The sequence below is a fragment of the Egretta garzetta genome, unplaced genomic scaffold (genome assembly GCF_000687185.1).
Source record: "Egretta garzetta isolate BGI_Z169 unplaced genomic scaffold, ASM68718v1 scaffold268, whole genome shotgun sequence".
Taxonomy (NCBI): Eukaryota; Metazoa; Chordata; class Aves; order Pelecaniformes; family Ardeidae; genus Egretta; species Egretta garzetta.
Genome location: NW_009260600.1, coordinates 1,437,612 through 1,465,567, shown reverse-complemented (window position 1 = coordinate 1,465,567; position 27,956 = coordinate 1,437,612). Strand labels below are relative to the sequence as shown.

The window sequence follows — 27,956 nt, the reverse complement described above, 5'->3', positions numbered from 1 at the left end:
CTGCAGCAATATGGTATGGTGATTTTAACCACAATTCTTTCTCTGCAGGGGGACGCAAGCACAAATCCCTATGGAGGATGAATCTCCTCCTTCTCAAGGAGTCAGTGTCAAGGTCAGAGTGTGAATTTGTATTGAAAATTCCATACTGCTCTACTCAAAAGGAAGATGCTTGGTTTCATTTAGTAGTAACTTAGTACATGCTAGTAGCTTTCAAGCTAAATAGAAAACCAAAATCATAAGTAGGAAAATGACACTAGTGAGAGAAATGTTACTTATGTGGCGCCCAAAATATTAGAAGAACAATATATTCATTTTAATTAGGTTGAATTGCTCCTTTGGCTTACAAGGCTGATTTAATTTAGTATTAAGTTCTAAAATTACATGTTCCAGCCCAATGTTTCAACATAAACTTGTTAGAATTAACTTTTGTAGCATAATTTGATGTAAAAACTTCCTCCCATTTTTCTCTTTTATTTTCTTTGAACACTAATGAAATATCATGCAGATTTTGACCTTAATGATGATGCCTTTTCAGGTGATCTGTGTGACAGATAAAATTGAATAACCAGCTTTCAAATTGATTGCCGAAGTCAAATGAAGTATAGAAGTTTTAGGAATTCTTGAGGCATAACTGATACGCCTTTGGGATAGGTAGCTGGACCGTATGAAATCTCATATTCTGGTCTGTCTTTCATTACTTCGTGTGATGTAATGAGGGAACAGATCACTTATGGGACATAAATATTGGCAGGCTGATAGTTCAAGCTGGTTTTCGTATTTTTGGGACAAAATATAATGGTGTGGGAGGGGAGAAAATTTTGAAAAGTTAGAGAATAACTCTTAATGAGTTGAATGTAATAATTCCAGAGGCAGGATTTAGATTATGGATGTTTTTTAGTCTGATGAAGTTTGTTGTCATTTCTTTTGTAAAAAAAAAAAAAAAAATCAGTATCATTAGTGTTTCTTTGAGTGCTTTTTGTAATAGTGGATTTTTGTCCTTCAGCGTATTATTCTAGTGTTAAGAAATGCTACAGTTGGGCTTTTTTAACCTGTAAATTACAAGGATAGAACATGAGTGCTTTGTAGAAGGAGGTTACAGAAAAAAACATTTTCTATTTAAGATGAATGTGTTCTGACCCACTGTGCACTTGGAATTTAGAGCCCACATTTTAAAGAAACCAATATGTTATTCCAGTAAGGGAATCTGAACAATTGAAGGACAACCTGACTGTCCTTTTGAACCTCAGGCTTCATCAGTCTTCAGCAAAAGTGAGATGCAATTTTGTTGATGCAACGGGAAGACTAGTCTGTGATGCTTTCAGTATTCATTAGCATATTGTAAAAGTGCTTAAAATCCTCCATAGAATTAATGCTAACTTCTTGACATAAAACAAATTGTTCTGCGAACAGCAGATGAGTGAAGCCTGATTCCATATGGATTCATGTCCTTCATCTCTTATAACCCTGCTATGTGTCATGGAGAACAGCGTTTGCTAGGATTAGCTCGGACCTACTTGCTTGCTGACTTATTTCATAACATACATGTCTGATTGTCCAGCTGCCTACTGCCAAATGGATTGTGTCAGCAGAATCTTACTTCCCTTTCACTTGCAAATTTGGCTGCAGTTCATCAGTGAGGTCAATTTGGTGTGAGGAGATGGAAAGAACTAGCGTGATCAAAACCACAGCTTTTCTTTAGGGAAGATGACCAACCCTCCTTTCTCTTGCTCAGAAGTATACTATAAAGAAATTTGTGATTAACTGCTATGTGTTTAAAGATTTTAGTTCTGGATTAATTTAGGGATTATTTCTTTAGTTTCAAATGTTATCTGTGTCTCTGTGAACCTTTTTTCATAGTGAGTGATACTAATCAAAAAACCAATGTCCTTATAACTGACATAACGTGCTTCAGATGCCAGACTAGAATTTATTCACATCTCTGTTTCAGAGGTAGAAAAAAATATATTCTATAACAGATCATTTTGTAAGTCTGCTACTTGCTAGATACAAACTAATGATGCAATCCTCACTGTTACATGGTGAGCTACGTAATGCCTGTGATAGGCAAAATCTATTCTTGCTTACCTTCTGATCTGGCAAGTAATGCTGCTTTTCTTTTGTGTCCAGAGCCTAGTTTAATGCCAGTGAAGAAAATTTGATGCATGCTCCATGCAAAGTTTCCTGTTCGATTTTGATACTGCAACGTTTTTCTGATTTATGCAATACTAAAGTAGTAGAAATGTTGCGTGAGATTCAGACATTAGCTTGACTAGTTTTAATGTGTGGAGAAATCTGCTTTCTTTTAACTATAAACTTGTCCTTTGTCCTTGGCTAAGCTGGAAAATGCTCAATTATCTTTTTTCTTTTATTATATGCCCACTTACATAAAATGCAAATATTCTTAGGGAGTTCCCAAAGATTCAGTAGTTGAAACACAGAAGTAAATTTCAGAAGTAAAGGAGAAAGGAAGAAGTTTCTCAAGTTTTCTCAAGTTTCCATTTTCAATTCATGAAAACAAATGTGTTTATTTTTCAGAGATAAGTATATTCTTGGCAGATTTTTTATTGTTTCTTCTTTTAACAGTAATTTTAGCACCAGAGGAAAAGACATAAATCACTTTCAAGTTTTGAATGTGTACTTTACACTTTATATTAGAATCATCTACATTGAATTCTATGAGCTAGCAGCTATGTTGTATGAATACAGTGAAAATACAACATTACTATTTAACTTCCTATATGATACTTTTCTGATCCATATAGATCCTTTGTTTCTGGATCACAAGATAGTTTATTTGTTTATTTTAATGGCTTCCCTTGAAGTATTGTTCTAAAATTAAAATACTGGTTTTTGATGGAACAAGGATAGGGTGTTGTTTCTCTAAATTGATCCTTTTTACTGTGCAAAGGTATACATTTCTCTCTGTCTAGGTATTTGATATCATTTTTTATAATATCAGGTCTTGGAAGCAACATTATTGTCAGCCCTGAAGATGCTGGATGTTGGGAAATGGCCAATTTTTTCTCTCTGTTCCCAAGAAGAGCTCAAGTTAATTCGTCAAGCCTGTGTATTTGGCAGTGCCGGTAATGAAGTGTTGTATGCAACTGAAAATGACGAGGTAATTGTCCAAGAGTGTCTAAGAACATGACATATTTAGTCATTTATGTATCAAGATATTCTGAAAGCCAGTACTATGATTGTATACCTAGAAAAAGTTGCATGCAAAAATGTGTGATCATTTTGATTGCAACTAAACCAGTTTCAATTCAAATTAATGGCTTTCTACCACAATCAGAGGATAAAGAGTACATGGAGTTAGACATTTCTTGGAGGTGCGTAGTGACAGGGTGAGAGGCAACAGACACAAGCTGGAAGATGAAAAAATCTGATTCAGTATCAGGAAAAAAAAATTATGACGAGAGTGGTTAAATCATGGAAGGGTTGTGAGATTTTTTCCTTGGAGGTGTTCAAGACTCCACTGGTCATGGCCTTGAGTCAACTGATCTATTTAGATCTTTGCTGAGCAGGGGGTTGCACTAGCTGACCTTTGGAGGTCCTCCATTACAATCTAAGTTATGATTCTGTGATTCTTTTATAACAGGTTTTTGTGCTTGGCATGAACTGCAGTGGGTGTTTGGGAACAGGTGACATGCAGAGCACTATTGAACCAAGGAGGTTAGATTCTCTGTGTGGCAAAAAGATAGCCTGTCTGAGTTATGGAAGCGGCCCTCATGTTGTTCTTGCTACAGAAGGTAAAGTATGATCTGAATATTGCATTTTCAGATACGTCCACTTTAATTAGTCCAGCAGGTGTGAAAGGTCTTGGCTGGTAACTCAAGAGAGGAATTGGGATAGATATTCTGGGCTATCAAGTCCAACGTATTTTCATTGGTGAACATGACATGTCAGCTAGCTCTGTTCATAGCTAGTTCTTTTCAAAAGTTTTTCAAGCTCTGCTTTGATATTGTTACTACTTTGGGAAGTTGGGGGTTTTGTTGGTTTTTTTTTACTTTGCAGTTGGTTTGGAACTTCTGATTGCTTTTGAAATGCATTAGTGGGTACATTATGTCCATATGTTCTTCTGCCAACATTGTCCTTCAGCTAAAATGCATCTTTTCCCACCTGTACCTACTTCTGGATGTGCTTTAAAGACCAGTTATATCGCCTCTCAGCCTTTTGTTTTCTGTTGTCTCATTGACACTCTATTATCCACATCATGCTGGTGGCCCTTCTGTTCATAATTAAATACGTTATTCTCGAAGAAAAATGACTAATGTTGTGTTCCCAGTGAGGTTCTGTTAGAGCCTGGATGATGATGTTAAAATTTTGTCTCTCTCCATTAATGAGAAGAAGTCTTTTTGAGTAGTCTAGATTAGATGATTAGTAGAGTCTAGATAAGGGAACCCTTCTTAGAGATAAGGAGTTTGGTGATCTCTTTAGAAATCTGATGGAGTTGTATGTCAAACCTAGCTCTCCTGCAATAATGGTGTAATTCATGGTTAGAAAATGGTGATGATGATAGACAAGATGAATATAGGACAGCTATTCTTCAAGTCCTGCACTACTGTAACTAGAGGACACTTGATATAAAACAGATGAAAGAAAGTGAGTATGAAAAGGTGTTAGCTTCATGGATAACGGGCCAATATACGTATGTTAAAGAGAATCAGAAGCACCTGGTAGTATCTGTACTCTAGTGATTGTAAATGCTTGGGAACTGCAAAACATGACCATGTTTCTCCTATGCAGCAGCTTTTTTCCGTTGCCAGTTGGAGACAGAATTTTGCACTAGGTGGACCATTGGTCTAACCGAAGTATGTTTAAATAATAAGTAAATAACAGTATATTTATTAATATGTAATAATAAGTTTTTCTTACAAGCATCTTCATGTATATTGTAAAGGAATGAAAGCTTGTCATTTGAATTTTCCAAAGTGGGAAACAGTGCCAAGGCATAGACAAGAAATTTTGATTCATTGTCAGTAACAAAGAAATTGAAATGGGGACTCCTGACTGTCATTTCATCCTTTTCTCTTCTGTATTGCACTATGTCCTTTCTTTTAGCTATATGATTTCCTTTACTAAGGTTGTGGTGATATAATCCTTTTGGATTTGTGGTCAACACTATGTGAAGGTAGTGTTGGTATCTCCATGGGTTTAAGAGCCCCAAAGGGCATATATATGTGTGTATATATATATACACACACACATCCCTAAACATGTATATTATTAATGAATTTGACTTTTCAGTTTGTATTTTTATGTTGTGTACTCATTGGAAAAATAGAGATTTTAAACCAGCTTTTTACATTTTTGTTATAGAAGGAGAAGTGTATACATGGGGTCATAATGCTTATAGTCAGTTGGGCAATGGTACAACAAATCACGGTTTCGTTCCCTGTCAAGTCTCTACTAACTTGGTGAACAAGAAAGTCATTGAAGTTGCCTGTGGCTCTCATCATTCTATGGTGTTAACATCTGATGGAGAGGTGAGAATAGCTGGAATAAATCCTTCTTTTCTCTTAATGAAATTCACGTATGTGAGAAACAGGAAAACATTCTACACCCAGAGGATTAGACCTTGCTTCTTCTATCCTCACAGTCCTGATCTAACACAAATGTTTGATAAAAATGGAAAACCTGTTAGGGTCTAGTGCTTTGTAGCGCATGCAGAGCATTAATTTCTGTGCCACATCTGCTTGTAGTAAGAAATTATAATTTCTTTGTAGAAGGCAGCTAGTTCCTTTCTACGCTTTACTCTACTGTAAATGCTTAGTGGTGTTAAAGCTGACATTAATAGAAATAACGTTCATGAAAGTAAGTTCTACCCACCAAAGTAAAAAGTTTTCTGCCATTTACTTTGAGGTGCCATTTATGTCCAGTTAGCCATTCTACTTTGGGTTCTGGAAAACTAGCAATGAATTCTTCCAGCTTTAATGCAACTGTCATGTTGCCTCTTACCTTTCATTGGAATGTGGAATATATAAATATTATGAGTGGCATACTTTTAACAGAAACAATTAAGTTGTAAGCCTATGTATCTGCCTAGATCTTTAAAAGAATACATCCATTTGAACTCAAAATGTAATTTTGTATGCGTATAACATTTTTCTCTCTTGAATGTGTACTTTGAACTGTATGTTATGTAGCCTTCTTCTATGGCAATTCTCTTACAACAGGTATACACATGGGGTTATAATAACTCAGGCCAAGTTGGATCTGGTTCAACAGCTAATCAACCCATTCCTCGAAGAGTTACCAGCTGCCTACAAAATAAAATAGTAGTTAATATAGCTTGTGGACAGATGTGCTCTATGGCTGTGGTGGAAAATGGAGAGGTAAGAAACTTTAGGTGAATTTTCTGACTGAACTTTATTTTATGTAATATCATGGATGTAGATAATTTCAAAGCTGACAGTAGTATGCTTCTACTCAGAAAACAAGTATACCTTTCCAGACTTCCTCAGATCTACCTGCTTATACTCCTTATAAAAACTGTTGTCATAAGTTGTCCTGCACATTCTGACATACTTTAGAATATCTTCCTATCCGTGCTGATTATGGTTTCTTCTTTAGGAAGGAGGTAGAGTGAAACAAGGAAAATTGTTCACTAACATTTGGTTTATGTCTTTTTGGTTTATGAGATTACTCATAAAGTTTATCAGCTATTGCTTTGTATCAGCTATTGAAGTTGGCTTTGAATTGCAGGAATTCAAGTATCAAATTTCAAATTTACTTGAACATACAGTTCTGAAGTAAAAATAGTATTGAGAAGGTGAGGAGATTTTTACAAATTTGGGGATTAAATCATATGGAATCTATATATGTATACTTAGCATTTCATGCTAGCTTCATATTCTCTATGTAAAAATAACTAAGCTTGTATCACTGATTTACTGATTTTTCAAGCTGGTATTATATTCTTGCAAAAATGAATGTGCTGATTGATACTTTATCCCAACTGCTGTCTTTAGCATTCATAGAAAAATAAATTACCGTCTATACTAGAGTCTTAAGTATGAAGAATGTGAGGATAATCAGTGAATGCTATTTTAATTTTCAGTGCTCATATATGCACACTTGATATCAAGAGAAAGCAGAGAAACTAGAAGTACATTGCATATATCTGTTCTACTGCAGAGCCCTAGAATCTGTCTCATATTTTTTTATCCTCGTTGCAAAGATATGAAGAGGTTGTAGTGTTCTTGATGGTTTAGTTCACATGAGCTGAAGATTTTGAGCAGCCTACATCTTCTCTAGCTCCATCACTCCAAGTATTTCAGTTTAGACCTAAGTAGCTATTGACTGTTTGCAGTAGAACACGTCACTGAAATTATCAGAGCTCAGTATTTTCCCTTTTTCTTATGTTCAGCGTAAAGCTGTTAACAGCCTACTCAAACTGTTGTGCATAGCTTCCAGATTATACTTGTTTTAGTGTGTGTTCTTTTCTGTTGGAGGATTTTTGAATGAGAAATTAGCTCTTAGAAAAAGGGAAGTATTCATGCTGAGTTTGCTCTGTGCTGGGAAACAGCCACATGAATCACTTGTTTTCTACTCTTCATACTAAAATATTGTGGTCTTACATAATCTAACTCTTAAAGAGCAACATGAATATGGAGGTTTAGAATTTCAGATGAGCATGCAGTTGGTATTTTAAACAGAAGCAGCATGCAAAATTTCTGGTACAGAAAAACATATACATGTGTGTGTATATGCATGTATGTATATATACGTTTATATAGGTATGTATAGATGTGTGTGTGTTTGTGTGTGTTTACATATAAAGCACCGATCCTAAGGTGAGGGGACAAGAAATATTGAAGAAAATCATTATTGTAACTCTGAAGCTGTCACATGGCTTTCCAAAGATGTGGAGAGTAGCAAACAGTTAAAATCCCTGTCTCTGGTTTTAAGGTCTATGTCTGGGGTTACAACGGTAACGGCCAGCTGGGACTGGGCAGCAGCGGCAATCAGCCGACGCCATGCCGAATAGCAGCGTTGCAAGGCACTCGTGTGCAGCGGGTACGTGTGCGACGCTCCATGTCAAACCCTTTGATGAACAACTGAAAATATGCTAAGGCGTAGTCTACATTTATCTCTTTGTTTAATCTGCCGTTTAGCAGAATGAAAGTACGTATCTTAAAATGCACCTCTGTTAGGAGGGGAGAAACTGTGACCAACCCTGTGGAGTTCAGTGGGAATTTTGCCATTGACTTCAGTGAGGTCAGGATCGTACTTAAAAGAGGACTAGGGCATTAGGAATGTTTGGTCTTTTTTCCCCCATTTAAAAAAAAAATCCTGTTATTTTAGTAAATTAGAAAGTCTTCTTAGGCTACCCCGTTCTTCATTAACCCCTGTCTTCTTCTCTGGGAAAATGCTGCAGTTTTAGCATTTTGTCTTTCTGGCAGACTGAATATCACTTTTAGAATTGCAGTCCAGCCACAGTGACTAACTGGTGTTTGGAGCCTGAACAAATTGTCTCCAACTGCTTTCGGTCAGCAGTTGGTATGATTCCGTGGTTGGTCTTGATCTTGGGTGGTTATTACACTTTACCGAACAACTGGGCTGCCATCGGTATAACTAGCAATCTGATAACTTCTTTTGACTGATAAGAAATATTTAAAGTAACTGGAGAACTGATACTGAAAGTTTTTAAATTGATTTATCTAAAATAGAGGATACTGTCAGGAAAATGACACATTCTGTTAGAAAACATTGGGTTTGTAACCTAGTGAAAATTTACAAGGGTGTTTTGAACTTTGGATCCTATTTTTACATTTACTCTGGGAAGTTATGGATTTCTTAAACCTTTTAAAATAAACTAATTTAATTACATTCAGTTCCTAGGATGTAGACAGTAGCGTTGCTGGTAACAATTGCTGTTGAGAATAATGTAATAAAGTGAATATTATTTTCCCTTGTATTTACTCTCCTGTTCAGAGAGTATAGGTGCTCCAGTAAGTTTGACTTAGATCCTATTTCCATCCACTTCATTTGCTTGATATCGATCAATACCAAGTTGTAGACCTTCAATCAGTAAATAACTTAAGGATTTATTTCATTTAAAGCACATCACCATGCTTCATGGATGTCAATGGAGTACATGTACTTATGGTATATCTGCTTTGCAGATTGTATAAAGATATGTGAGCTAGTTTTGAACAATGTGAATTGGTTATCAGTTATCTAGCTATAATAGGTTGCATTAACTGATGCAGAGCAAGACTGTTGGCTGGTAGTTTTGCCACTGCGTATCTGTATGTGGGGCACGTGCTGCATATGTAGATTGTAAAGTGGATATTCAAGCAACCTTATGTAGGGTACCTGTGGAGGCAGCTCAGCAGGTCTGAGTGGGTTTCTGCAAGAGGGTATGAGCTGACACAGTTGCATGCTGCCATCAAGTTGGAGATTTTCATCTCTTCCCTCTCTTTCCTGGCTGGCTGCTCCTGTTGCTTACCTTCTGTGGGCACTGGTGGTCCTCAGGCCTACCTATGGAGAGTATCCTTCCAGTAGTGGAAGTTGTCTCAGCAGAGGGTCCGGTGAGCACTCGAACTGGCACAGGGAGGGGGCAGCTTTGTGTGCCTGGCAGGCAGGGAGGAGAGGAGCAGACAGGGAGACCTTGCCTGTTTTTACAGTGCTAGCCTATTCCCGTTGGAGCAGTTGCCCATAGAGCAAGGTCAGTGCAAGATGGATCTGCCTTTTTTTCTGCATACTGTTCATATCTTGCCATATAGCTTTCCTTCTTTCTCAATGTTTATCTATTCTTTTGCTGTACTCTTGAGATTATCCGGCAGGGTTCCTCGCTGATACCTTTTTTCCCTCAAAGTCACCTCATCTTCTTTGCATCCCTTTTTAATAAACTTATCTGTATTTGTAATTTTTGTAATTTTAACACTGATATGGAATCAATAACATTAATGTATAGCATAACATGTATCTGTCTGTATTAACTTACTGTTACATAAAAATGAGATCTTTCTCTTTTTTATTCCTTATAGGTTGCCTGTGGCTATGCGCATACATTAGTGCTCACAGATGAAGGTCAGATTTATGCCTGGGGAGCCAATTCATATGGCCAGTTAGGTACTGGGAATAAAAGTAACCAGTCTTACCCTACAACAGTTGTTGTGGATAAGGACAGGTAATACTTACGGTCTAGCAGTCAGACATTAGTTGTCATAGTCTCAGAAGAGCTACAGAAAATTATGGCATTTTTAATCTGTTTTTGGAAGAAGTAGCCTATAATTTTTTGCAGTGGTTCTTCTGCTAAATGTGAAAGAATATTCACTGAAAGTGCCTGAATCTGTCCCATAACCATCCTTGTGAAAGAGAAACTGAATGTTCTGAGTAGCCCGAATGTGCTGTTTTCTGCTTTGGCTCACACTGTACTTTATAGGCCTTAATTGGAGTTTCTCTTCAGTGGTATGGTTTAATTGTTTGAAGTCAACGACAAAAGCTTTATTGTCTCTGAATACAAATTGTATTTTAATATGCTACTTTTCACAAGACGTACACACAGAAAAAGTGAGGAGTGGGCATCTGCAATGTGTCTTATTTCTGCTACTAAATTGGGCTCATAAATCAGGAGAGAGAGAAAGGGAGGAGTTCTTTCTTGGTATTGTTGCCTGAAAATTAAGCTTAGATTTTTACAAGTTAAATATTTTCCTGTAAGTCCTTGATGGGTAGCGGGGCAGTTATTTGTATTGCTAATGTAAAGCCATGTATATATGTGGCCAGAAATTTGAATCCATTCCTTAGTAGTGAGGTCTTGACTTTGGCCTCCTATTGTGAAAAATAAGTGAGATGTCCCACTTAAAACTTGTGTCCGTGTACATTACTGTAAGGAAGCGGCAACCTCTCTCTGGTGGTGAGACACGGCCTGGTTTTGAATGTTGCTATTTCTTCATATGTGTTTGTGCTTTTGCTTAAAATCTAACTGAGTTTTTGCCAGACACTTTGACTGCAGTTAAAATGTTACCACATTTTAATACAAATTTTAATGTTGTATGTTGCCTTGCGCTTTTGCTGGCCAGAATATGCATTCCTGGTGTCTGTGAGAACATTAGCTCACTAAAGCCCGCAAGATTCGTACATACAGCTTTAAACAAGTTGTTTCCCAGCTATTTTCCCCAGGCAGCTGGGAAAACAAGTAAACAAGCAGTAGTTCAGACTGCGAAACAGTGGATTGTGTAATGTTGTACAGAGTGGGGGGTTTGAAATCCTAAATCAACTTTAGGATCCGTGAGATAGCCTAACAGCTAAAATACACTTAGAAACAGCTTTTAGTGCTGTTTGCTTCTAATTTTTAATTTTCAAAATGAAAATCCGTTAAATGTAAGTAAAAATAATTGTATGAGTAATGACACTTCAGTATTTTAATTAGAAGAAGTATGTTTAAATTGTTGGTTTGTAACTGTTACCAGTAAGCAAGCAGGAAAAAGGTTTTTTTTAATTTTTTTTAAATGCCTCCTCATTTTTTTCTTCATCTTCTCCAAGTACCCCTTCTCTACAGCTTAATGCAGCCACTCACCTCACTGCCCAGCACCACTGAAGACATTCAGAGGCTTGAAACTCATCACAGCTTTGTCTGAGGGAGCCAAGGGGGTCAGCAGAGCATGTGCTGCAGCAGATATGCTGCTCTGTTGCAACAGTATCTCCTCACTCCCACCATGCTTTTTCACTGAGAAGCTGTTGGAGTGCATGCTCTTTAAAGAAATGTTGATTGCCCTTTTAACTTTGCGATGTATGATAGGAGATCATTCTTGCAATTGGAAGTGCATGCATGCTTACAAACATGTTTTGCACCAGAGGAAGACAGGAGGTAGCGAGCTTCTCCACTGCATTTTGATCTTATGAGAGTGACTTGCTTTTTTTCTTTGTTTGCTTGTAAATTCAGAGTTACAGAGATTGCAGCCTGCCACTCTGCTCACACGTCGGCTGCCAAGACCCAGAGCGGCCGGGTGTACATGTGGGGCCAGTGCCGTGGGCAGTCAGTGATCCTTCCCCACCTCACTCACTTTGCCTGCACTGACGATGTGTTTGCTTGCTTTGCTACCCCTGCCGTTATGTGGCGCCTTCTATCAGTAGGTGAGCTTAAGTATTTTTTGTTTTGACATCTTCTGAATAGAATCGTCAGTGCATAAAACAGTTGCATGTATTTGAAGCCTGAACTTAGTTTCTTGCAAAAAATTATACTGGGAAGCATAATCATAATCATGCATTACATCTGAGTAAATAATAATATGGAATTGTAAAAAATTGCTAAGGCCTGATGGCAGTGCTAAATGATTTTCTGTTTTATTGACATGGTTTGTTTCTGTGGGGAAATGCCTTGGGCTTGGGGAGGGGTTTTTTCTTTGTGTAACCACTGAATGTTACTGTACAATGGCCATGGGTGGAGAAGCTGAGTTTGAATTTCAAGACTTGAGGGAGCCATGCAGGACATTTAGGAACCCTGAAGCTTTCTTTGATGTCCTTAAGCAGACTACTAAGAAGGAGGGAGCCAAATTCCCGTGTTCAAAATTGGCCACAGGCACTTAGAGTCTCATCACAAGTGATTGTGACCTGGGCTTTTGAAGAGACAAGTTGTGGGATCTCAGATATTTGATTAAAATGAAGGTCTGTCTTGCTGACCTTGACTAGAAAGCATTGAGCATATAACACTGTTTAACAGAGAGTTCATTCTTCAGCTAAAAATTCAATCCCATATTGGTTGCTAATAAAGTTACTGGCTTTGCTGACCTAATCAAAGATTTGGGGGTTGTCTACAGGTGTCATATGGGAGCTTAAGCTAAAAGCTAGAATGTAGCAATTTGGCAATTTGTAATTTGAACTGTATTGAGTCCATCCATTCCACTTCTGTACTGCCTTTGTACTTTGCTTTTGTGTGGCTGTATGCTTTTGTCTGACAATTGTGGAACACTCTTTGCTCCCTTGGTGCCTTCTGGATGCCAAGGTAAGGAAATTATGTTAATAGTACTCATATTTCGCCTTTGAGAGATTAGGGGATTAAATGGAGAATGCTTTTCTCAGGAAACTGCTTTGCCAAAATGTATGTTTTAGTTAGTGCACAGTCCAAAGACCCCCATTTGCTCTAGGTTGAGGTGGTTGTGCTTTATAGGGTGGCTTGTTCAGAACTGTAAGATATATGCTTAACTACTGTGGAAATTCTTTATATTCTTAATATTTGACTACTACTAATTAGATGTAAATTGTGTTACTGCACTAAAATCCCAAGCGATGGGGTGGTTCATTTCATGTTAATATGTGTTTGTCAGTGTAAGTTCACATAAAAATATCTGTAGTATGTTCAATTTTTTCTTCCATAAGAATTGGTTATTTTATGGAAGAAATGGGACATAATTAGTATATGTATCTTAATCATAAATTCAGTTATAGATATCTTCTTATGTACATTAGCGGGGTTCTAGGGCTCTTCAGCTTCCATTTCTTCTTGCTCAGATAAAATATTATTTCATGCCATCAGAATTTCCCCTCCACTTTTTCTCTTGCCTTTTCTTCTCAGTTTAGTGCAGAGTACTGAGGAATTTTTTAGAGAGTGAAGGAAGGCAAGAAGCAAAACCTGCCTCTTTCCTTATTTTGTTCCTCATGGAGCAAACAACTGCTTGAGTGAGACTGAAACTCTGTCACGATTCTTCAGTGTTCCTTTCTGCAAATTCACCTTTTCTTACCTTCTTTAACGAATGGTGTTTTAGGTCAGCAGTGCTGATTTAGGTCAGCTAAGAGAGTCCTGAGCGGGATTCTATATGATAATTCATGTGATTATCACCTTTATGCTGAATACTTCCAAGTAACCTGTTTATTAATAAGTATATTGCTCATTAATACTTAACTGATATTCACTCTCTTTAACACAGCGTGGTTAAGACCACATCCGTAACTATTTCCCAACACAACTTTTATCACCGCCTTCATTGTCACCATGAACAATACACCCAGCCTCCTTGCACTCTTCGCACCTTGAGAGTAATTTTTGACTGTAGCAGCTCTTTTTGTTTTATTTTTTGACCTTGACTTCTTGGTCCCTTTGGAAATAATGTTGCTACAGCGTTGCAACATTGTACCAAAGCACAAGCTGAAACCTTACAGAAGGAAAAGGTTATTTTATTTTTAAACAAAACTAATTCCAGATGCGCTTTCAGACCCACATTCTCATATGTGCCAAGTGGTCTGTCCAGCATCCCAGCACTAAAATGTGTATTCAGGTGGTCTAAGCAGGGTTCCTTGTGATGACACAGGATAAAGGATGCTGACTATCAGGCCCTCATCATGGCTCCTGGATTCCTTTTGGTTAGGTAACCACGTGCTGGTTTCAGATGTGCCTTTTTGCACCCTCTAGGAGCAGAGAGTGACTAGCCACTCCATCATTTCCACCTTGGCGAATCATCAGGACTGACTCACTGGTGTCTCCTGATGTAAGTGTGGTGAGAATCATCAGGCAGCTGTGTCCTGGGATCTTAACATCTGTGGAGCTGGGTGCCATGGACAGCTGCCATTCTTCCAGCCCTTTTCCAACTGTTGTATGCTGGTGCTTCCACACCCAGGCATTCTCCTGCATTCCCCGTTCGTCGCAGTTCTACCATTTCTATAACGATTCTTAGTCCTGACTGCTAAGGAATTCTCTTGGCTTTGTGTCTTGTCAGCATGATCTGCTGCTTCATTTCCTTCCTCTGGTTGCCCCTTCACTGCTGTAACAAATAAAAGCACCTATTTTCCCTGTAAGAATTTCATAACTGAACCCCACTGTATTCAGCTTACCTCTTCTGGCTGTAGAAGTCATCTGGAGATGCATATTGATGGACATATGAATTGCCATTTAACTTTGAAGACAGGCTGCACAACAGGATAGTACCAGATCCTTTGAACTATTACTGTAGAGCTTCAGCTTTGCATTGGTTGTTAAAATGACTGTAGTTATCTGGATAGCAGAGGTCTGACTAAATAAAGTATACTGTACAAAAGAAAAACTGGTTGGACTTGATGATCTTAAAGGTCTTTTCCAACCTAAACAATTCTATGATTCTATGAACTAATGAAGTATTTTACAGTATCATTATTTCAGGAGGGTTTTTTTTATCATTACATTGGCTTCCCCCTGCTCCCAATCCTTTTACTTGTAATTCAATGCTCTTCAATAATTATTGCCCTAATTGGGTATACCTGAACATAAGTGACATCCGCTAAATGCAATGGAAAATAATTGTGCTAAACAAGGTCTAACAGTATCAAACTGTGTGTGTTAAGTTTTTTCTAGAGTTTGTGATGAAGGTCTTCCCATTTCCAGCAGAATGCTATTCTTATTTCTAGCTTGGTAGGTTACAGTACCTAGCATTTCTGTAATTTTCTGTAGAGAACAGCTCATTAGTGTCCCTCAGAATTTGTATAAACCAATAATGTGTATTTATATGGTAAGAAGATAAAATGTTTTCTGGGTTAAGAATAAGGTTTTGGGGGTTTAATTTTTCAGTAGTGTTAAAAGAACGTAGTTCTCTGAGGCTACCAAATACAATAGAGATTAGGAAACACTTCAGGAGATAAAAATCTGTATGCAGATGCCAGATGACTTTTCAAGGCTACCTGGTAACTTTATAATACAAATGTCACGTGCACAATGGGATGCGCGTGGATATGACACAAACAGAAATAGGCAGACTTTCACACAAAGAGTGCTTCTAACACCCTAAGTCTAGGGAAAACACTTTTTGAATACACTTGTAATTGTTGGTATTCACCTTTAGGGATATTGTACTGGGCAGTATCACTGCAACCAATATGTTGGCTATGTAATAGCTTCTGCTTTTCTGCTGTAAGATAATATCTCCTCATGGGAGTATTAGAAGATCTTACTGTGATTTTTCTTGACCTTTTGGGTATTCCATAATAACTATATAATTAAATATAAATAACTATATAACTGAAATAAGTTATTATATATCTTATAATGACTATATAATAACTTTTCATTTAGAATAATTTACCCAGTAATGGCTAATAGCATTTGCTATTGGATGCAGCATTAAACTTCTGAGATTATGTTACTTGTTTTTTTCCTGGCATTACATAGATGAGTTAGAGGAGTGGGACTTTTTTTTTTTTCAATAGGGATATTTGTTTGGAGTACGAAACTAGTAAGGACTGAAGAAAGCCGCCCAAAAAAATAAATTTGCTTTTCTGGGGGTTCATATAGAATGCAGAGTCTGCTGGGTTTTTCTACTAGACTTAAAGAGATGTTGTATTTGTTAAGAGTGTAAATTGCTGACAGATACCCAGGATGTTACCATGAGAGATACTTGTATTACTTACTATTAATTCCCCTTTTCATTCTAGAGCCTGATGACCACCTAACAGTAGCTCAGTCACTAAAGAAGGAATTTGACAACCCTGAAACTGCAGACCTGAAGTTTCTGGTGGATGGAAAATATATTCATGTTCATAAAGTTCTTCTCAAAATTAGGTAAAGCACAAACTGTATAGTTTCATGTAAACTGAACTGTGTAGCATAGTCCACTATGCTGAGTAATTACTGCTCAGAATTCGTGACTTATTCTTACAAACTCCTTTTTCTCTCAGCCATGGGATTCACCTGCTGTTCTTCATTGTAACTTTCTTTTCCTGGTTTCCTCACTGCTTGGACAGGTGGCTTCTCTTTTTGTTTTTACATTTTTTTTGCAAGCTAACACCACTTTACAGTGAGATTTGACATACTCAGATCTACAAAGTAATCACATTGTTATAAACATGCAGAGATTACTTTGTTATTGCTGACGCATTTCTATTAGGATATTCTAGAGACACTGCTTTAGATCTCTTCTGTCTTGCTAACTGCTGTGCTCCATCCTCCTCACTGTTACAATAGTTTGGCTATTTTCTTTCTCAAAATGCTTGGCTATCTCATCCTGCTTATCACCATTTTTGTCTTCCTACTTTTGCTACCGAGTCCTGCTAGTGATTTCTTATATATTACGGCATAAAATTAAAGTTCCTTGTTAATTCTTGCCTGCTCTTTTTGTTGTCTTTTCTGCTCTCTTGCTACACCAATTACCTGTATTACTATTTTCTTCCCTTTACTGGGTTCATTACTTGTACTTTACACTCATGCCTATAGTCTACCCTTTTTGTTCGGAATGCCATGTATTCTCCACCAGATACGACTTCAAATCTTGTTTATCACCAAAGTGTTTCTGACGTTCTTTTTCCTTATAATCAGACTAAATGTAACTTTTCCTTATCTCTTTTTTTCTTGCTCTACTTGTCCCAGATTATATGGCAATCCAGGAAGGAAATGCATCTAATTCTAAATGGGATTTAAATGTATGGCATTATCAAAATAATATGCAGGAGTAATAAAGCATCAGGCACAGTCTGTAGAATTAATACTTTCTTTAAGCCTTGCAGCTTCATGTTGCAGCTGGATCAGAGGATAACGTATTTAATATGGTACTTTGCAGCATTCAGCCTGTTCCAAAGCATTGTCATGAATGCAGTGCTGGTAAAAGTTCCTTTTCATGATCCAGTCATTTCTTTACCACTTCCAAAGACTTTTTCCCATCTTCTTCTATGCCTACTGTTGAATTAGATGATGTTGTTGGTTATTAGCTTGTGATGGTGGTGAAATGGCAGGGCAATGCCCAGCTCAGTGAGGGGCTGGCCAAGCAACATACTGCCTGCAGAAACAAATACGTATGGGCATGTGGGTGGGATTCATCTGCTCTGCATTTAGCCAGCCAAAATTAGGTGTCTGGTCTGTCTCTACACAGAGAGAGAGGTAGAGAGAGAGGCACTCCAAGGGATGAGGCACTCCAAGGTACTTTGGAGACTGAAGGATGAGTACAAACTTATTTTTATTTATTTACTTATTTATTTTTAAGGGAGCAATGTGTACCACCTTCTCTCTGACTTTTTACTTTCCTGTGATGCCATTGGGGCGACAGACCATTCCCAAGGTCTATTCCATGGGATAGCACGGTTGCCACCACTGAACACGAGGCTCAGGGAAACAAAGGAATGGGGTTTGGTCTGCCTCTTCCAATGCCAGATCGTGATACAAGATGTGGCAGAAGCTAGATAATGACTTTTTAATTCTTTATTAATTTGACTTAATGTTTATTTATTTTATTTAAAAAATAAAATACTAAGAAAAAAATTATTTAAATAACCAGTAAAATCAAATGTGAAAAAGGTAAATTAGGCGATAAAACAAATAATTATTTTTCATTTGTATCTGAGTTACTCTGTCTTTACGATGTAGTCTTGTCCCAGTGACATTCAAAGGAAACCAACCTACCTTCTACATAAAAATTTTGGCAAAAGAAATGCAAATTCTGATGTGGGACAGTTAGAAAGTAAGTAGTGTAGTTTAAAAGAGTCCAACTGAATTCTTGCTGTTGTAGGAAAAGTTACCTGAGGTGGTGATGTTAATTTCCATCAGCAAAAATTTTGAAAACAATTCAAATGTTACAGGATGTTTTTTAGGGAGTGGTCAGTCAGTTGTAAGTTACTGTGAACTGTAAGTTGCAGCTCTCTGTAAGAGTACAGCTATCAAAGGCCGTGCTTTGTCCTTGTTTGTATCTTGTCTCTCACAAAAGTGTTCACACTTGTAAGAAAAAGGTGGCGAAAGATCTGGGTGAGAGTGTCTTGACTTTAAATATTTTAATCCCTGAGTATAATGATTAAATCTAATGCTAAATTGTGTATGGACTCTGACATTGGAATAAATGTTATCTAAAATATTAATACTTTCCCTCCTCACTAGATTATGTTGGAGAAACCAGGTTGAAGTGTGTAACTTAATTGTAAATTTTATCTGTTACAAGCCAGGTAATAAAATTCATGGTTAATGTATAACTCATTTAAGAAAATGACATTGAAAGTACATGGACCATCCTTAAAGCTATTGCAAGTAGAAATGGAGCCTACTGTAAAATATTAATAACGGAAATAAAGGGAAAATCCAAATTATAAGGCTTATAAGCCTTATAAAGCTTAAAGAAATGAACATGTTCAAACCAAGAAATCATGTAGCTAGAGTTTATGGTTGTGTATTTAGTCTGTTATGACTGATTTATTTTTTTTTTACCAGTTTCTTGCTGCAGCTCACCTTTAAAGCCGAACTCTTTACAGTATACAATCTTTGTTCGTGTTTTGTAGGTGTGAACATTTTCGTTCCATCCTGAATAATGACGATGAAATTATAGAAATGAGTGAATTTTCTTATCCTGTTTACCGAGCCTTCCTGGAATACCTGTATACGGACAACATTAGGCTCCCTCCTGAAGATGCAATAGGTATTTTCCATAAATGGAAATAACTCTAGGTTGCCGTTCCTGAAAAGTAGAATTTGTGTGTCACAACAGGGTGAGGAAAGCAGGGCTCATTAATTTTAGTTTCATTAGCACTCATATCTTGAGTTTGGCAGGTGTCAGAAGAAGGGGTGCAGTAGCAGAATGAGTGGTGGGGGTGCAATAAGATCAAAGATGCAAAATGTTCAAAAAGAAGTCATTGTTTTTCATATTAAGAACTTTTTTTTTCCTTAAAAAGGCACTAATGCCATACTAAAACGTTTGTGTTTGCATAGCTATGGCAATTTGATCATGAGTGAAAAGGGAGCTGTTCCCCGCATGAATTTAAGAGGATGTAATCACTCATTGATGCCTTAAATGAAATACAATACAGTGAACAAGAAGACAGAACACTTGCACAGTAATAAAAGCTTCCCTTTTTCATGCGTCTTTTGAGGACCTTTAAAAATGCACACATCATCCAGGGGGAAAAAACAGAACAAGTCTTTGATTAAAAGTCAGCGTAAACCAATAGGGGAAATGCTTAATTTGAAAATAAATACATATGTTTTGCACCAGGATGGTTAAAGCTGTATGACTTTTCACAGGACTGCTAGATTTGGCAACACTGTACAGAGAAAACAGATTGAAAAAGCTTTGCCAGCAAACGATCAAACAAGGCATTTGTGAAGAGAATGCCATTGCTCTTCTTTCCGCCGCTGTCAAATACGAAGCTCAGGTAAGGAGAATTTCTCTTTGGGCAAACAGTTGTTTCCTGAGAAATGAAGCTGTTTCGGATAAACATAATTGCATGTAACTGATGAGGCATGATTACTGCCATTTCCCTTTCTGGCTTCCCAGACGTTTGTTTTCCCCTTTTTAAGCTATAAAAAAAATGCAGCTATTAGTGTTTTCTTCCTGGCCTTTTGGCTTGCACCTGTGAGTCAGGATTCTTAGTCTGCTTCCTGCCTTGTCATCTGGCACAGCATGGCACAGCATGGCATGCAGATTTCTCACTGTCATTTGCTTCTCCACCTTTGGATTTTGCTTTGCCTGTTCACCGCCTGAGCTCTCCACCTCATGGTTTTGTCTGCCAGTGTCAGGTACAGTCATTCTGGTACTGCCTTTAACAGGCAGTAGGAGAATTTCCCTGTGAAGTCCCTCCCTATTTATACTTCTGCTCATATCACCATGTTGTTTACAAGGAATCGCGCTGACATGCAGTGAATTACCTATTGTTATTCCTCCCCCCATATCCTGTCATCTGGACTGCCCTTGGCTGTGGAATGTTTCATGAGCACTCAACCTCTTATCAGCAGTACTGCAAGCGCTTTTTCTGTAAATGGCCAAATACTTTCAAAGGCATTTTCCTTTTCTCAACTTCTTAGTGCTATGCTGATTGTGGAAATAATGAAGTGGTGGGTTTTATTATTCAAGAAGTCTGTGTACGTAGGCTACAAAACTTAGTAGCCGCTGTTATAACTGAGCATCTTAGTTGAGAAGTCCTCATCTTTCTGTTCAAGAATTATGCTTTATAAGAATGTAATTAATATAGCCAAACAGAGAAGTTTACCTGCTAGAAGAGCCAAAATATGTAGCTGGTAACAATATTTTTTAAAATTGGGTTGGTTTTTTTGGCCTGGCTGTGACATCTAGGATGATGTTTTAAAGCAGGAGAGGCTAGAAGTGTAATAGGATGGATTGATAAACAGTTCCAAGTATAGGAAGCAAGTAGAAAGAAGGGACTGAAAGAAAAACTGAATTAAAAATGTTGCAGTGGTCTGCGCTGTATGGAGGCAGTGTACTTGATGAGATGAATTTGTGTAGGAGGTGCAAAGAGGAGGCCAGAACTCAGTGAGTTCTGTAAATCAAAAGAGGGGACAACATCAGATTAATAGATAATAAGATTATCAGCTGCCAGTTACAAGGCAGTAAACCAAGGTATCAGTCAGGGAAGGCATGAACAGCTGAGGCAAAGGGGAATTGTACTTGCAATGTGTTGTGGTGGTCGAAGCCCGGCATACCAGGGCTGGACAGGAAAGGACCAAATGATTCAAACCCCCTAACAGCAGAAGTTTTCATTGAAGGTTTACTCTGGAGTTTCTGCTCTTACAAGCTTTTCAACAGTTTTGAACATCTGCAAAGCAGAAGTACCTTTAGTTGACCTGTGTCAGGTGAAGTCATTAAAGAGTAGTTAAAGATACATTTAGGCGTACTGTGAAGTAGTAAAACTAGCCCGGACAAAGTCCTAGTTTACAATGGCTGAAACACAGTAAAAGGGATTGGCTAGATGACTAAATATGTTATCCTCCTCTTCCTTCTATGATTCAGTGTTTTATTCTGTATACCTTGTATTCTTTCAAAACGTACTATTCTGACACAATCATCAGATGATGAATTGGTTTACCTGCCCCGAGTGCAGCATGTGCCAAACTCAGGAGTGCGTTGTTGCCCTCCTCCCTACATCCACAGCTCAGAAAGGGATATAGTAGAACTATATCCCAGAGAAGCGCGGCAAAGGCGGATAGTCTTTGTCTAAGGAGTTGTGAAGTAAGCCAGGGTCTTTTGGCATACTACGTTAACATGGTAAAAACTGGTTTGAGAACCATGTGCAGTGTATTGGCACTTCAGCAGAAAACTGTCCAAAGAAGGATCGTGAAAGAGGCCTGATACTTTGGAAGTTTGAAAGGACAGAATTAACTCCATTTTTCTGTCATTAAATGTGAACACTGCAAGTGAAAACTTATAATGCTGTGTCATCTGCCATTAACGTATCAAATTAACTGAAGACTGACTTGGCTACTGTATGCATCTGTTAGGATTAAAAATGCTTGAAAAGAGTTTGTCCTATCCTCTGAAAATACAAATAGTTGCTGCTACAAATTATTTTAAAGCATATTTCTAATATACACTGTAGCAAATTTTAGATTAATCATCTCCTATGTAACAGAAAAAAAAGCCAATATTTCTTGAAACTGCAAAATTAGTGATCAGAATTCTATTATATCTATGGTCCTCTTCAAAGATCAGTACCAGAAAAAGCAGCTGCTCTTCATTTTATTTAATGTAAAAGTTTGCACCTTGACTGTAAAGCAACCTAGGTCCTGGCAGCAGCATTAAAGAAGTCTGCTGAAACTTAAGCTGTCATTGTCTTTGATCTTCTACATTTTTCTTCTACATTTTTCATTTCTTCTACATTTTTTACTTCTTCTTCTTCTATTCTCATTCCTTTTCTTGCTTTCCAGCACTTTTTGATGAGAAATACAATTTACTTCCATGCATTGTTGCTACCTTATTTCTTTTTAAGGGATATTTTATGCTGCTTGCCCTCTGGTAAAGCTTTAGGTACATCTTGACAGGGGCAATAGACTTGAAAAATTCAATCTAAGGAAAAGGTTTCAAAAAGGGAAATGCACAGGTCTTCTGCTAAATCTCTTTCTGCTATTAAGACCTGACTGCAATGTTTGTGTAGCTAACACAGAATAAAATTGGCACGGATTAAGAGACCTCTTTTTGCTGTAACCCTTGAAGAGTTTATAGGTCATGGATCATACTGCCAATTTAGACTTGCCTGGCTGCTGGCTCCGGCTCTGCTTGCTGCAGAAGGTAATTAATTTTCCTTCAACAGCAAGTTGTTGCATAGGAACCAGCTAAAGGGGGTTGACCCAGTGGATAGAGAGAAGGATTGCCACTGTTGTGAGGATTTTTAGTGGGCAAAATTTGCTGTTGTGGAATCATGATTGTGTGGCCTAACAGCTTGTATGTATCCTGTGCTGAACATCTGAGCATCCTGTTTCAGCAAGACCAGGGCAAGACAGAACCATTTTTGCTATCTAGGAATCCCAGTTCCTAGATAGGGACACACAACTCCTAGGTTAGCCATGAAAGACACCTGTATCCTAACAACCAGTTTGTGTTCAGTGAGCATCACTGAATGTTACGTCGTATTTTGCTTTTATTTTCAGCAAGACTAGGATATCTGCTATCAGGACCACTACTGAACTCAGTGCAGGGAGGAAAAGAAAGGAGTTACTGATGCTCTAGTAGTGGTATGTGGGGAAAGTCAATGGTTTCACTTACTAATAACTTTTCTAATGAGTTCAGTAAATGCGATGGAGTTCTAGAGTTGATTTAGGTGGCTACTCCTGTTTTCTGAGTTTCTCAGAGGGGGATTATTGAACAGTTTGTATGAACAAATTTCATCCTATCATTTGTGATCTAATCCAACTGATCAGAAAAGGGAATGGTAATGTGAACAAGCTACTATATTCTCTGCTAATGAAATGGCATTTTTGAAACATAATAACAATAATAATAATTATTATTATTATTTTGCTATCATTCATATTACAAATTACCTCAATTTGTTCCTAGGACTTGGAAGAATTCTGCTTCAGATTTTGCATAAACCATTTAACTGTTGTTACACAAACTCAAGGCTTTGCAGAAATGGACCACGACCTCCTGAAAAACTTCATTAGCAAAGCGAGCAGAGTGGGAGCGTTCCGAAATTGAGGTCTGACTACCACCAAGCTGAAAAAGCACGTCCTCTTCCCTCCTGGAAATACTTCTCCTTTGGAGAACTTACCCATGGTCAGAATGTGCAAAGGTTTGGAAAGACAGACTCAGGTGTCCATCAGCTTGGGAAATGTGTAAAAGTCCGCTAACAAACACACAGGTTTTGTAAAGATGGCTACAGCCTAGATGTATGGTGAATGTTCATTGCCAACAGTCAGAATTTAACAACGAAAAAATCTAAGGCTACCCTTTCCCACTTCAAGTCAAGCAAACCCAGCTATCCATTATCTTGTCTGTCTGTTTTTCTTTTTTTTTTTTATTTAAACAACCTGCATTTGGATTTTATGGGACAGTGACCTCTTTGCCACTAAAACTGTCATAGTATACTTTTATTACCAAACTAAGTTAATATGCAATAGCGGGCTGTTTTTTGCCTGGTTTATCACCCAGTGAAGATACAAACTTGTTTTTCCAAACATATGATAAAGTAATATAAATTCTTTAGGATGAGAAGCTTTCTGATCAATAGGAAGATCTGTCTCACTTGGTGTTTATTCAGAGCGTGAATATGTAAGCCATGAAGAGCTTCAGCTGGATATTGCAATTTTGTGTTCCTGGCACCTATGTCCATTATTTTGGACAGAATGAAAAGAATCTTCCTTTCCATGACGCCAAGCACATTCCCTGGCACCCCAGTGGGCCAGGAAGCATTCACAGTATTTGTCTGGACATGAATTGTTGTGCTGTGCGTTTTGGTACCGAGAAAAACCATCTGGTTGCTCGTTACCAAGAGAAAGAAACCAAAAGAAAATCTCAGTGAAAGGGAAGTTCCACATGAGGTTTGTTTACTCCTGTCTTGCTGTCCAGCCCCAGATAGAGCAAATGGAGAAAAAGTTAGTTCTGAAGTGCTAAAATGGATCTTACAATTAAATCACTAGCGTGAAACTCACATTATTTGCCACATGGCAATAAGGGCACCTTGTCCAAATACATTGTTTCAGGTTCTCCTTTGGTCAGGGCTGCGAGGTGACCCTGCCATGTACCTTACATGCTGGTTTTAGGGGAGAGGAGTGCCCTCTGGCCATGCCTCTCGCTTGTCACTGACCATCAAGGGTGGCTCGATGGCTAAGGCAGCATAGAGGCTGAATTTCTGACTGCCGAAAGTGAGTTCAGCTGGAACCCCACCCAGTGTCACATGGAGGGAGGTTTGTCCCATTACAGAAGAGGCTGAGCTCGTGAAGCATTTACTTGAAGTTTCTAATAGGCAACTGTGAATTAACCCTGAGAAATCATTTCTCTCAAAGATTTGACTGGGCGAAATGGCTTTAAGTGCCTTTCGTAGTATTTTACAAATGGAGAAGGCGAGAAGCTGGGTGCCCAGGCTCAGTACACTAACACAAATAGTCACCCAACCTTCCTTCAGATCCTTGCTGTGCCTTCAGCAATTTTTTCTAATCCTCAAATGTGGTTTCTAAGAGCCTAATTCCCTTAAATGATTGCAGCCTCATTTCCTCATTTCTAAAGTAGAAATAACTGTTCTTTATTATATTGGTGGATCATTTCTTCATCAAGCCCATTCCTTGAGGAGGAGGAAAAGGAGAAGCACATCCTCAGAGAGGAAGATGAGAAGTAGCGAGTAGTGCCTCTCTTCACATCAGGCCCTGCGGGTGTGAGTGGAAGGGCGAGGCGTGCAGGACAGCAGAATTTGCTTAGGAAGCGGGCCATAAGCAAATTATTTTGGAAAATGCTGTGGCAAAAAATTATTTGTTTGAGACATTTGCTTCAGACTCTCCCTAGAAATATATTGGCTCATCTACTGCTAAGCAGCATGTTCTGCCACCCCCTCAGCGATTAGTACAACTTCCTCAGCAGCACAAGTCCATAGCAGCTGTGTCAGTATTTTGTATTCAAACAGAACTGGTCAAAAAACTTCCCAGTACATAATGCAGTTTCATCAAAACCACAGGTTCCCTGTGGGACAAGATTGGTTTTGATAAGTTTGTGTTGAAAAGCACTTGACTGAGGCACATGGACAGAGGTTAATGCAGAGAGTAAAGTGGTTCCATGGCAGGGCACAACTTTACTGCAAACCTTGTACGCCACAGCCCAGCACTAATCACAGGCAGTTCTGCGTAAGCCAAGGCTGGGTAATTCCAGATGTTTTTTGGTTAAGCCAGGGATGGCTGGAGTAAAGGCTGCCCCTTTCACTCCACCAGATTCACGTGCCAGCATTTTCTTTGCCAGAGCAGCACGCAGAAAGCAGGCGTACCACCGCCACTGCAGCCCAACCCTCGGGCAGCAGCTTGTGCTGGATCCTGCCCCAGGCAGGCGGCACCGTGCTGGCACCAGCCAGCCTCCCTCCGAAACAGAACCAGCTGGGCACCCGTCCCACTTGTAACCCGGCCCAGCCTCTCGGCTGCTCCGGCCTTCCCAAGGAGCGTACTACAGAAGGTCTCTCCAAATGTTTCTGTTGTTTTACTTAAAAGAACCAAACCAAAACTGTAAATGTGAAACGATGGTTTTTAACTCAACATCTGACCAAACCCATTCTCTGCTCGATGAAGAGCCTGGTTCCCCGGGGACGCCACTCCACGGAGTGATAGCACTGGAGCCTGACACCACTCTCTGAAGCTGGCTCAAGTTGAAACGCAGTAGTTCAGCGATGACTGTAGTCAAAATGACACGCTTTCTTCGCGAGGCATTTTTGGCTTAATGTAACCAATAGTGCCATTTTATTTTTTTTTCAATTTATTTCCTTCCTGCTCATCACTTCCAACCTCCTGTACACACTGAAGCTGAGTTGCAATTTGGAGTAACTGAAAAAGCCTGTAGTTTTGAGAAAAAAAAAGCATCTCTGGACTGAATGAGGGCGGATTCTAAAGATCCAATGTGTCACCGTTGGCTTTTATCCATTCAGTCATCTGACCTGGATGTGATCAATGGCGTTACATTCAGAGATGTGTTTATTTATTTATTTTTTTTTAACCTTTCATTTGCATGCACTTTCTTTGGCACTTAAAAGGTCAATGTTTAAAAAAAACCATACTGGCTTAGGTGGTTAAATGTTGATGCATGTCTATAAATACGTGCTCGAAACCCAATCATGGGACATTTTAGAAGAAATTAGGGATGTGTTTTGCCATTGTGAGATGGTCTGCAACAATGTTTGTGGATCTTGCGGGTTAAATACTTTATTAAGTGTTTAAGTATGTAAGTATTGTTCTGGTTTAAGACTGCAGATAAAAAGGTATTTGCTAAAAAGTGAAAATAGGGCCAAGCATAAACCATACCTGGGGTTTAAATAGAGAGGGGTGTTCCACTCTGTGGCAAGGGAACCTGGTGGGTAACTTTCTGATCATCCAAAGTTTCTCTTAAGCTACTGAAGGGAAGAGCCAGCATCGCATTGTCGTCTCATACCCACCTCTAGAGTTTTATTACAATGCCTGATAACTGTGTACACTGCTGTTTTTATATCACCTGAACAATTCCCCTGGGCTTTCCTGGTAAAGCAAAGCATTTAATTACCCCAGAGAGACAGGACTCCCTGGCTACCCCCAGGTAGATGTAGAAAGTTTACAGCCTGAACATAAAATTATGTTTTGATTTCTTTTTTCTTTATAAACTTGCCTGGGTTTAAGAGACCATTAATAAAAATGCTGTAATATTTAAAAAGTACGAGTGGGATTTTTTCATTTCTTTTCAGGAAAAGTGAAGGAGGCCTGGCACTTAGGTAAGCTGAGTTGACTCTAGTTAGTGGTGTGGGGAAAAAAGAAATAAAACAGAGCTAATATTTCAGAGAGGTATTTTAAAGACTATTTGTGTTCTTCAGGAAATAATCGCCATCAGATAAAGTATTTGTAAGCTGAATGGAAACTGAGTCTGCAAAAAAAAAAAAAAAAAAAAAAAAAGAGTTGGAGAATTTGCTTAAGTGTATTTCCACCTCTCAAAGACATCAATGCCTTAGTGACTTAATGCTCAATAAAACTCTCCTCAAAACACCAAGAATTGCTTCTGAAGCAAACGTACCGATGATTTGGTACATCTTAAAATATTTCAGCTTGTTCCGTGCACCAGTATCACGCAGCCATAATCTTCTCCAGCTGTTTCACATTCGCACAGGTACCCTCCTGCAGCCTCTTC

General features: G+C 38.4%; 1 protein-coding gene across 2 annotated transcripts; it reads left to right on the top strand.

Moving 5' to 3' along the window:
• The first annotated feature begins 52 nt into the window (after positions 1-52).
• RCBTB2 (RCC1 and BTB domain containing protein 2) lies at positions 53-27,686 on the top strand. 2 transcript variants are annotated; one of them, XM_035900339.1, is made up of 12 exons: positions 53-112; positions 2,960-3,118; positions 3,602-3,752; positions 5,323-5,489; positions 6,180-6,338; positions 7,915-8,022; positions 9,999-10,141; positions 11,897-12,087; positions 16,348-16,474; positions 19,168-19,304; positions 19,907-20,037; positions 23,673-27,686. In XM_035900339.1, exons 1-12 carry the CDS (start codon positions 71-73, stop codon positions 23,811-23,813), a joined length of 1,656 nt encoding a protein of 551 aa, XP_035756232.1. In that variant the 5' UTR covers positions 53-70; the 3' UTR covers positions 23,814-27,686. The 2 variants fall into 2 exon arrangements, with proteins under 2 accessions (XP_035756232.1, XP_035756233.1); XM_035900340.1 differs by lacking the exon at positions 7,915-8,022.
• Positions 27,687-27,956: the final 270 nt, after the last annotated feature.